The following is a 12,281-nucleotide window of genomic DNA, read 5'->3' as shown; positions in this document are numbered from 1 at the left end:
TTAAAGAAATAGAGGACCTAGAATTTTGTAAACATATATGCTATGGACCGAACTGTGTCCCCCCAAAATCCATATGCTGAAGCCCTAACACCCAATGTGATGGTATTTGGATGTGGGGCTCTTGGGAGGTAATTAGGTTTAGATGAGGTCATGAGGATGGAGCCCTCATGATGGGATTAGTGCCCTTATGAGTAGAGACAAGAAAGAGCTTGCTCTGTTTCTGTGCCATGTGAGGGCAGTAAGAAGGTAGCCCTCACCAGAGCCCAACATGCTGGCACCCTGATCTCTTCCAGCCTCCAGAACTGTGAGGTAATACATTTCTGTGATTTAAGTTTTCCTTGCACCCAGTCCAGGGTATTTTGTCATGGCACCCTAAGCAGCCTAATGTGACATAAAAGCAATCACTAGTACAAAGACACAAAACCTCCAAACTATAAGATATTTACCCTACAAAGCAAACACAGACCAAACAGTGAAATATTTTGAACATAAATATGCAGAGCTAAACCCAAACATATTTTCTCTTATACAGAAATACAAGTGGACTAAGCTCCCCTATTATAGTCAGTCTTAGATTGAATAACAAAGCAAAGCCAGTGTAAACTGTATGCAAGAGATCGACCGAACACAAAGGGATTCAGGAAGGTTCCTCCCTCCCACCTTCCTTCCACTAATGGGAATTAAACACTTGCTATGGGTCAGCACTATTCTAAGCACTAAGAATGGATTCACGCATAGACAAATCCTATTCTCATGGAGTTTACACATACACAAGCATACATATATGGGTTTTGGGGTTTTTTTGTGAGACAGGGTCTCACTATGTTGCCTCGTGGGAGTGCAGTGGCCACTCGCAGGTGTGATCATGGCGCACTACAGCCTCGAACTCCTGGACTCAAGCCACCTTCCGCCTCAGCCTTCCCTATAGCTGGGACTGCAGGCAGAGGCCCCACAACGGGCTTCACGTGTGGCTTCCCAGCAGGTGACCCCAGCCTGGAAGGGGAATGAAGCAGGGACGGAGGAGGCAATGAGGGGCTTGGGAAGCAGCTGGAGAGGAGCGAGCCCAGGGAAGAGGGGACAGGAGGCCTGGCAGGGACCAGACCTGGCGTTCAGAAGAGAGGCCCAGCCTGAAGGTACACATCTCTGGAGTCACTGGCTTGTAGGTGGTATTTAAAGCCACGACACCAGATGAAATTGCAAGGCAGCAAACGGAGGTCAAGAATCCTTAACGCTCTTTGGATCCGCGCACTCCTCGGGCAGCCTGCTGAAGCCTATAGATTCCTTCTTAAAACAATGTTTTCAAATGCATACAATACACAGGATTACAAAGGAAATCAGTTATACTCATATACAGTTATAAAAGATATTTTTTAAGCTGTGATATAGTTGATTAGTGTCCTGTGGTTGCTGTGACCAATTGCTACAAATGCCGTGGCTTAAAACACGAATTTGTAACTTACCGTTGGGCGGTCAGAAGTGTGGCTGTTTCCTCCCGGGGGCTCTGGGCACAACCTGCTCTCTGCCTTCTCCGGCTTCTAGAAGACACTTGCATTCTTCAGCTCAGGGCCCTTCTTCCACCTTCCAACCTCCCTCCTCCCCGAGCCCCCGGCGTCCGGCGTCAAACTGCCCCCGCCCCGTGGCTTTAAGGACGCCGGTGATCACATTGGGCCCACCTGGACACCCGCGCTCCTCTCCCACCTGAAGATCCTCGACATAATCCCAATAATCCTAGGAAAGGAGAAGGCAGGAACTTTTTAAAAGCAAAAATTAATTAACTTAAAAAGAAAACAGTCTTTGGACAAAGAAGTAGACCCCAGTAGACGCTGAGCACGACCCTGCTTTCCCTGCCAAGCACACGGGTGGAGTTTACGCTACTCCAGAGATTAGACAACAAAAAGCCCGTGATTCTTTTAATGACGTGAGCATGTCATTAATATTAAAACCCAATAACAGCATTCAAAGGAGAAAACTTCAGAACAAATACATTTTAAATACAGTCGTGTCACTTAACAACGGGGATAAGTCCTGAGAAATGCATCCCTTAGGCGATTGTGTGGTTGTGTGAACGCCGTGTGCTTCCGCAACCCTCGATGGGACAGCCCGCTGCAGGCCTAGGCTGTGTGCTACGGCCTGCTGCTCCTGGGCTACACGCCTGGACGCATGTGACCGTGCTGAATTCTGTAGGCGACTGGAACACAATGGGGAGGTGTGTATTGAAACATTGCAAATGCACAGTAAAAACACAGTATAAAAGATTAAAAAAAAAAAAAAGGAACATCTGTACAGGGTACCTAACAGGCATGGAGCTTGCAGGACTGGAAGTCACTCTGGGTGACTCAGTGGGTGGCAAGTGACCAGGAAGGCCAGGACATTACTGGCACTACTGCAGACTCTATAAGCATTGTACACTTAGGCCACACCAAATTTATTAAAAACTTTCTTCAGTAATAAATTAACCTTCGCTTACGATAACATGTTATAAATTTTTTTTTAACTTTTTGACTTATTTGTAATAATACTTAAAACGCAGACACATTTACAACTGAACAAAAAAATTTTCTTTCTCTACAATCTTATTCCATAAGCTTTTTAAACTTTTTTGTTAGAAACTAAGACACAAACGCACAAATTAGCCTAGGCCTACACAGGGTCAGGAACAGCAATACGGCTGTCTTCTGGCTCCACATCTTGTCCCACTGGGAGGTTTTCAAGATGAGTAACACGCACGGAGCTGTCATCGCCTATGATAGCAATGCCTTCGTCTGGAATACTTCCTGGAGGACCTGTCTGTGGCTGTTTTAGAGTTAACTGTTTTTTATATGTGTATAAATAGGACTATACTCTAAAATAATGATAAAAAGTATAGCATAGTCTATACATAAACCAGTAATAGTTATCAAGTATTATGTACTGTACATAACTGTTCGTGCTATACTTTTGTTTTTGAGACAAAGTCTTGGTCTGTCATCAAGGCTGGGTGACAGTGACACCATCATAGCTCACTGTAGCCTCAAACTCCTGGGCTCTAGTGAAGTGATCCTCCTATATGTGTTATACTTTCATACGACTAGCAGCGCAGGTTGGTTTACACCAGTATCACCACACACACGTGAGTAATGCACTAGGGGATAGAAATTTTTTAGCTCCTTCGTAATCTTATGGGACCACTGTCATACGTGCCGTCCATCACTGATTGAAACGTGGTTGTGCAGTAGTCCCAGCTACTTGGGAGGCTGAGGTGGGAGGATCGCTTGAGCCAAGGAATTAGAGGCTGCAGTGAGCTCTGATCATGCCACTGCATTCCAGCCTGGGTGACAGAGCGAGACCCTGTCTCTGAAAAAAAAGGAAATGTTGTTATGTCATTATGCAGCACATGGCTGTATGCTATAAAACTTTGACATGAAATTTTGGCAAATAGATTCCAGCAACATATTTGAAGAATTAAACACCATAACTGAGGGAGTAAATTTCCAAAATGCATTCAATTTTAGGAAAACTTTTAATTCACTGTTAAAAAGATCAAAAAAGAAAAATTACATGATCACTTCCAGAGATGCTGAAAAGATATTTCATAAAACTGATCTTAACATGATAGGAATAGATGTACACACACGCACACCCCTCAACCCCAAAGTGAACTTCATGCTTTATGGGAAAACAGAATTATTCCCATTAAAGTCAGGAAACCTAAGGACATGGACTGTGATCACTATCACTTAATGTTGTCCTAAGGATACTAGCCAATGCAGTTAGAAAATAGGAAGAGCTGGGCACAGTGGCTCACACCTGTAATCCCAGAACTTTGGGAGGCCAAGGTGGGAGGATCTCTTGAGGCCAGGAGTTCAAGATCAGCCTGGTCAACATAGCGAGATCCCATCTCTACAAAAAATAAAAAAATTAGCTAGGCATGGTGGCGCATGCCTATAGTCCCAGCTACTTGGGAGGCTGAGGTGGGAGGATCACTTGAGCCCAGGAATTTGAGGCTGCAGTGAACTATGATCACACCACTGCACTCCAGCCTGGGTGACAGAGCATAACCCTGTCTCAAACAAAAAGAAAAGAGGAAAGAAAAAAAATAGGAAGACATTTGTACACCACTTGGAAAGCAAGAAGTAAAATTACCCTTATTTGCAGATGAAATGACTATCTGGAAAATCAAGACTACCAGAAAATGAATACAAACAATAAGGGAATTCAGTCAGCCAGTTAGGTCCAAAATTTATATACAGAAATTATGGTATTTTATTTTAGCTGCTGTGTGGCATCTTATTAGATGAAAAGTGCATGAATATATCCCTAATATATTGTGACAAAGCAAATCAGTTTCCTGGGCAGGGGTAGGGACTGGGGAATTAACAGGAACCTTCATTAGTGTGGTGGCAGGGGCAGTGCAGTTATCAAAATTCATTAAACTGCATCCTTAAAATGCATGCATTTCGTTGCATGTAATGTGTACTTCAACTGGGCTGACTTCAAAGCATATTGGTAATGGTATTTCAACATAATTGGATTTTTTCCATAATTTTCTGTTTATTTCATACCTTTAAATACATGATTCTGAAAAGGGATCTATGGCACAAAAAAAGGTTAAAAATCTCCGTTATGGATGTTATGTTGGATCTTTTGCATGTGTTCTATTGTCTATGTCTCCTACCTTCCCATTTTTTTCTTCTGTCTCTTCATCTCTCTGTAATGCATTCTGGGTACTTTCCTTGGATTTATCTTCTGGTTCACTTAATTCTCAAGTGTTTATCTTCTATTTAACTTGTCCTCTCAGCTTTTAATACCAACAGTTGCATTTTTCATTTCTAGAAATTCTACTTGGTTCTTTTAAAACTCTGTCTAGTCTTTTTTCATAGTGTTGTTTTCTTGTTTCAAAGCTTTTCTGTGTCTTTAATTGTATAGTCAGTGCATCTTTAGAATGTTCCCTCCACTTCATAATCCATTAGGATTTCTAACAGTGGGTTATGGGGACACCCCTCCAGAGCAATTTTGCCTTGGTTTCTGCTAAAGAGTCCATGTGTGTCACCAAGCCTAGAGCAATACTTACTGATGGCAATTTCTCAGGTTAGAAGCTTCTGGGCCATGCAGATAGTCTAAATTCAAATCCTATGCTAATGGAGACCCAGCCTTAGGGTTTCACATTATTAGTGGAAACTCTTCATCCAGGGAGAGACAGATGTGCTTCCTTGACATCCCACTGTTATTCTATTCCAGCCTTCCACTGAGGGCAAACCCTGCAACTCCTGGATTTAAATAGATCAACCTCCCCACTTTGTGTTGGTCTAAGGCCACAGCTCTTGTTCCACGTAAGCTCGAAAATAGCCCATAATTCACAAGACTAACACTTCACCTCATGGGTGAGTCAGAAAACCAACTCATGCCCTACCTGGTCTGGCTCTCAACTCTCTTCTTTTTTTCAGGGATTTCTCTTTTCTTTGAGCACAGCTGTACATTAACAATTACCTTGCTGAATTCAAAGCCCCACAAGGTTTAAAAAATGACTTTTATTGCAAAACATTTCAGACATAATTAGTCAGTTTAAAAGTTAACAACTGTGTTGGATGTTGTTTTTAGCTCATGAGATATTTCAGCCAGTGCTGCCTTGAGCCTGGTCAACATAGTGGGACCCCATCTCTACAAAAACTATAAAAAAAAATTGGCCAGACGTGGTGACACTTGCCTGTAGTCCCAGCTACTTGGGAGGCTGAGACAGGAGGATCGCTTGAGCCCAGGAGTTTGAGGATGCAGGGAGCTATGATCATGCCACTGCACTCCAGCCTGAGAGGACAAGTAGTAAGAGCTAGAGCCGGATACAGCACAGTGATGTATTTCTCTTCCCCTTGAAACTGGCTGGCCCCATAACCTGTTGTAGAGCAATGAAATGTGGCGTATGTGACACTGGGTGACTTCTGAGGCTAGCCCTTAAGAGATCCAGCATCTGCTGTCCCCTCTTTGGGAATGCTCCTTCCTGGAGCCCAGCTGCCATGCTATGAGGAAGCCCAAGCAGCCACGAGGAGCGGTGCATGTGTGGGAACCAAAGCCCCAGCTGGGAGTCAGCCCCTCCTTGCTGGCCAAGCAAGTGAGGCCATTTTGGACCTTCCAGCCATCCCAGGGCTCCAGCCAATACCACCTAAGGCAAAAGAACTGCCTGGCCAATCCACAGAGTCATGAGGGGAAAAAATAGTTCTTTTCGGAGAAGTAGTTGTTGCTAAGTCTGGAACAATTTGATATAGTGCAATAGATAATTGAAGCAGTGATCGAAGTACATGTAAAATAACTTGGTACCTCCTTTCCCCCTCACTCCACCTGACGGCTTCCCACTCAGCAGCCACCGACATCCTTCTCCAAGGGGGGAGAACCTGCAGCCTCAAGGCCACATGTGGCCCTCCAAGTCCCCAAGTGTGGCCCCTCGGCTGAATCCAAACTTCACAGAACAAATCCCTTTATTAAAAGGATTTGTTTTGTAAAATTTGGATTCGGTCAGAAGGCCACACGTGTGAGACAGAACTGGCTTTCATTCTAGACCTCCCCCTTCTAGCTGGGTGACTTGGAGCAAACCACTTTCCTTCTCTGGATGGTACTAAGGCGGCTAAATAACTTAATATACTTCTGTAAACTCATTACCTACACACACATGTCATCTTTCTAGGCACAGACACTAGGAACACATGCAGGGGGTGGGGTGGTAACAGGCGCGGCTTCCTGCCCGCGCACAAAGTATTGTGACTGGCACCCGCCCTACCTCCGCCACCCATTCGCATCTGGCCAGGAAATGTCCTTCTCTTTTTTGTTGTTACATCCCAGGAGTGTGGGAAACTTCTCTCACCTAGGACCGTCCATCCCTTTCTCCCAGATGAGCTCTGGGTTCAAATGCACCAACAAAGGTTTCTCCACTGCAGAGGGATTTGGAATGTGAGGTCTGGCTTTGAAGCCCTCCCGCTGCCCTCTTGCCCGAAGGCTTTCACTGAGCCCCGGCACAGAGACGTCTCCAGGCCGCTCATCCCCGCAGCTGAGTGAAGAGCTGACTCGAGCCTGCCCACGTCTCTCCCATCGCCTTCCTCCCGCGGGCCCCACGCTTGGCAGCAACTTCCACCTGCCAAGCTGGGCCACTTGGCTTCTCCCCACCGGGCGGGCCTGTCCTCTCTCTCGTCCGGGATCGGCTTGCCAGGGCCCCGCCAGCCCCACATACTGGATCTGTGCCCCGAACCTCGGTGTCTGCCGACCCTCTGCCGACTCTCAGGGCAGGGAAGGAAACCTCCTGCTTCCCCGTCGGGGGCCGACGGCGTCTTTTGCTTGCTGCTCTCCGCAGCCTATTGGAAGCTGTGCCAGCTGTGCGCACAGCTGCCGCAAATGGAACTTACAGCGGCGATGTCATCCCTGCCAGACCCCACTGCCGCCAGCGGCGAGGACTAGTTTCGGGGAGCGGCGGATGGTCAGCCCGGCCCTTCCCTGCGGGAGTGGAAGGGTGGGGGTGAGATGGGGTGTGGAAGGGGGAGGGTGGGAAATGGCCATTTTAATGAGGGAGAAATCAAGCCTCAGAAAAGCTGAAAAACATCCCAAAGCCACCGAACCGATCAGCCTCAGAAGCTGGAGACTAAAGCTGGTGCTCAGACCCGAGGCCACAGAAAACCTCCTTCCCCTCAGATGCGATCTTCCTGTGTTGGGGGCCAGCTTCCTGGGGTTGCTCAGGCGGGCACCCCTTGAGCAGAGCAGGGGACCTGGAAGCTGGGTCCAGAAGGAGGCAGCCCAGCTCTAATCTGCTTGTGCTGGGGGGGTTGCTGCATGCTCCCCAACAGGCCTAGGATGGGCGGAGCCCAAGTCACTTGGTCCCCTTGGCACAGACCCAGGGTCTCAGAGAGCTGCAGTCCATGGCCACGAGCTTGCCTTCCTCCAGGCCTGCACAGCTGAGATCCGGGTTGTCCTCATCATCCTCTGGGAGTCTGGGAAGGGGGAGAGATGGGAGATCAGGGTGCCGGGGCCTCCTTCCCCGCGCAGGCCCTTGCAGCCTGTGTGCCTGTTCCCCTATTGGCCTGGGCACCGTGGGAGTCTCTGCCCGGAGGCAGGGGACTGTCTGGAAAGAGCCTCAAGCAGAAGCCATAAGACATCCATGAGGATGGCCCCTGGCTGATCAGCCATGTGGCACTGGGTGACCACCCTGCCCTGAGCTGCTGACCCTGCATCTGTAACACTAGGGTGACAGTCCTGCTCGGATGAATGCACCAGAAACCCAGACACGGGACGGAATAACGGGGACTGAACTAATGCCAGCCCCCAAGCTCGGGTGTGGAGTTGGTTTCCCGAGTGGCCCCCTAGGCTGGGGGTGGAGCAAGGAGGCTGAATCTGGGGACAAACGGAGGATCCAGAAGAGCAGATGGAGATGGGGCATTGGCAGAGGAGGAGAAAGCCCATGGTCACTCACAGCTGCGGCGGCAGGGGGGACCCGTCGATCCAGTGCCAGCCCTGGGGGCCTCGCTGGGCCCCTACCCAGCAGTACTTGGTGACCGGGTATCTGCTCAGGAAGTCCTGGGGAGAAAAGCAGGCTGGTCACTCTTCTCTGGACACCAGCGCGGCCCACTTGGGGCGTCCATTTCCCCTGAGGTTTCTGCAGGGTCCCAGCGGCCCACCCAGAGGAGAGGATCAGCTCAACCCAACGCTCACAGGACATCAGGTACTGGGTGCTTGCTGGTTGCCAGGCGCTGTGCTCAGGACTGGGGACCAGGAATAAGGGCGACCTCCTCTCAGCCAAGGGGATGTGAACACCAGTCCCCACTGAGAGACGCACGATGCACAATGAGTGAGCAGAGAGACAAGGAAGGGGGCGTGAGGGGAGTGGGGACAAACACACCCAGGTGACAGCAGATGGCCCAACTGGGCGAGGCTCATGCTGGGCGTTGATTAAGCCGCAGAGGCGCCTGGGTGCAGGCTGACAATAGCGTTGCCAACAAGAGCATAATGACCTGGCCTCGGTTCAGTGCAATAGTATCAAGGCCTTTAACAAAAGGCGAGTGCGGAGCCCACGGAGTAACGTGGGGAAAGAGTTACAGTTCGTTACGTGAAAAGCTGAATCAAAACCGTGGCGTGACCGTAATAACAAACGTATTCACATTGAAGGGGTCACACAAGGAGCAGCAAAGACCAAAGCAAGATTGTTAGTGAGCTGTCAGAGATGACTTTTTCTTTTAAGTATTTGTCCTCAATGTCACATTATTTTTAACGACAAAAGCAAAAACGACTTGATGTTTTTAAAAATGCATTAAAGATTTTTTAAGTTGGAAAAACATGTTTAAAAATTATAAGTCCCAGTGTGGGGACTTGGAGCTGGGGCAGCTCGGTCTTTCTGGAGCACAATTGGTGCTACGTACGAAACAAGCGCAGCAACTCCATTCCTACTGCGCGCGGGTGGCTTCACTCTGGGGAATAGATCCAAGAACATAAAGGGGAGAAAATGAACTTATCCCAAGATAACACAGTGCTATTTATAAAGAAAAAATTGAAACTACCCAAATGCTCAGTAATCAAGAAATAACGAGGCAAATTACAGGATGTCAACATGATGGAAAATTACAGTGCTATTAAAGATGACAAGTACATAGAAAATGCAGTTATGTGGAAAAATGTAAATATAAAATCATGCCAAATTAAAAAAAAAAAAAAGCAGGCCGCGCCAGCGAGTACACATTGCTCACGGCGTCAAGCAGCGCATATTCGCACCCATTCGGATGAGATGAGCGGTGTCGAATTTAGCACATGCTGTTCTTCTTCCCTGTAAACTGCGTGAATTAACAAAGGTAAACCTCTGTAAATAAACCCTGGGAATTAGAAAGCAAGCACTGGAGTGCTGGTTGTCCCTTGGATGCCACTTTACCCCATCCTTCAGGTCTCAGCTTAAGGGTCATTTGCTGTAGGGATGCCAGGCTGACCCACTCCAGGGTGAGCTGGGGGCGCCTCCCTGCCCTGGGCTCCCTTAACCTGCACAGAACCCAGCTGCTGTGCCGCCTTTTAATGGCCTGTCGGGCTCCTGCGGTAGACAGTGACCTTGGTGCGGGCCGGGAGCTTGTGTCGCTCACTGCGGCTCACTGTGGCACCGTGAGCACCTAGCACCCAGCGCAGGGAACCACCTCCCTCCTTCCCCTCTGGGCCTCTCCGTGCAGGAGTTGAAAGCCTGTCCCTGCCGCCCCACCCCTACATTTGTTCCCTTCTCCTCCTAGCAGTCAGTCTCCAGTTCTCATTGTGAGCAAGAGTTACGGTGTGGGACAGGCATAGCCTAGAGTTATAAATAAGTTCCAGGAACTTCTGGGTAATATGTGGCTTAGAGGCCCGTTCTCTCATGGTGGCACAAGAGATCCTAGGGCTTCCACCGCCTTAAACTGTGGCTCCTCCCAAGTGGTGCCAGAACGTGATCCTGAGCAGAATGAACTGGAACTTTACATCTTAGAATGAAGGAAAATTATTTTTTATGCCTTCACATGTTTCTTTTCTTTTTTTTAAATTGTGGTAAAAATTTGTAGCATAAAATTGACCCTTTTAATCATTATACATGTACAGTTTGAGGGCATTCAGTATGTCTTTGTTGTTGCGAAACCATCGCCACCATCCGTTTCCAGAACTTTCTCATCTTTCCAAACGGAAACTGTCCCATGAAACAGCTTCCCATCCCCCAGCAGCCACCATTCTTTCTGTCTTCATACATTTCTGTTTTAACACTAAAATGTTTCAAATTAATTAATTTTTTAAATCTTAGGATGTGTATTTAGTCCTGTTTTAATCTGTTGTTAATCAGGATGTGGCCACGTTCAACATGCACTGCAATGGGCTCCTTCCCTCCTCTACCCCGCAGAGCACAGTTGCTATTAGACCAATGGTGAGCACCTAGACTTTCTCTTTTTTCCTAATCCTGAGAAAAATGGGCTCTTGGGGAAGATGAGCCGTGTTCGTCCTGCAGCTGCGGGTACCTCGGCCCCTGGCGTATCCCTGGGCCTGTGTGTGTCCTCGGCCATCCCTCCCCATCCTGCCCTTGTCCTGAACTCGGGAGGGCTCCAGAGTTCCACACCCACCGCATTGCAGATTTTAGCTGCCTGGATCTCGAATCTTAGCTTCGGTCTTTTTACAGGGAAGGGGCTTACCCAGACTGCGATATGTTTTCTGCAAGTTTACTTAAGCTGCAAATGATTGATCTTGTATGCACTTTGTTTTAAAAAATTCTTTATCTCAGGCTGTTTGCAATTTGGGTAGTTAAACCCATCTGTCCCCTTGAGAACTGACCAGCAATAGGGAGGTGATTTGTTCAGCAAGTCCAGAGTCATTCTGGGCTGAAACCAGCATGGGAGGCTGGAGGGCCGGGGACTCTGTTTCACTGGCTTCCTGGTGGCACTTGCTGCGCTCAATTGGTCTCTCTCGGGAGATGGAAAATTATGCTGGGCTGCAAAATCCCTGCCCAGCTCGGCCCTGACCCAACTCCAGGCACTTTCTAAGGATCCACCTTTGGACCCACCTACATTCCCACTGGCCTTCATGTTGCAGCTGCAACCGGGCCAGGTCACTCTGTGTAGGAGCCCACGACACTTTCTCTGCATAGCCCATTCTCACCTCAATTATAACAACTCAGGGCCTGGCCCAGACTGTGGGCAGAACTCGATCTATACGGAATGCCTCTTGCCCTCATGGGCTACCATTCCCCTGCAATCACAGCACGTTACTTGTAGGACATTTAGAAAATAAATGCTATTCCTAGTTATGAAATAATCCATGTTTGCTGTAAAACATTGCTGCCAGCAGATTTTTACATGGGAAAAATGGGAAGATGCTAGAGACCCTTTACTGAGTCTGCCACGGGAGTAGGGAGAGGACATGGCCCCGATGCTGGTTGTGGCCTGAAAGTCGTTGTCTTAGTCCGTTTTCTGTTGTTAGAGCAGAATACCACAGGCTGAGTAATTTATAAAGAAAAGAAATTTCTTTCTTACAGTTCTGGAGGCTGGGAAGTTCAAGGTCAGGGGCTACATCAGGTGAAGGCCTTCTTACTGCGTCATGACATGGCAGAGGGCATCACATGGCGGGAGCACAAGAGCATATGTCAGCTCAGGTCTCTCTTTCTCTTCTGATAAAGCCACCGGCCCCATCACGGGGCCCCACCCTGATGACCTCATCTAATCCTAATTACCTCCCAAAGGCCCCACCTCCAAATGCCATCATCATATGAATTTGGGGATTAAGTTTCCAACACATGGGCCGGGCAAGGTGGCTCACGCCTGTAATCCTAGCTCTCTGGGAGGCCGAGGCGG

At 48.2% G+C, this 12,281-nt stretch overlaps 1 protein-coding gene across 1 annotated transcript in view; it reads right to left on the bottom strand.

The window, feature by feature from the left end:
* Positions 1-7,822: 7,822 nt before the first annotated feature.
* Positions 7,823-12,281, bottom strand: part of KLRG2 (killer cell lectin-like receptor subfamily G, member 2) — a 27,242-nt gene continuing 22,783 nt past the window's right edge. Inside the window, exons 4-5 of the mRNA XM_012649762.1 lie at positions 8,423-8,526; positions 7,823-7,943 (exon numbers count right to left, since the gene is read on the bottom strand). Of these exons, the coding sequence (XP_012505216.1) occupies positions 7,823-7,943; positions 8,423-8,526 (225 nt within the window). The remainder of the gene's footprint in view (positions 7,944-8,422; positions 8,527-12,281) is intronic.

The sequence above is a fragment of the Propithecus coquereli genome, unplaced genomic scaffold (assembly GCF_000956105.1).
Source record: "Propithecus coquereli isolate 6110/MARCELLA unplaced genomic scaffold, Pcoq_1.0 Scaffold302, whole genome shotgun sequence".
NCBI classification, from domain to species: domain Eukaryota; kingdom Metazoa; phylum Chordata; class Mammalia; order Primates; family Indriidae; genus Propithecus; species Propithecus coquereli.
Note: the sequence above shows the minus strand (reverse complement) of the source record. Positions and strands in the feature narration are given on the sequence as shown.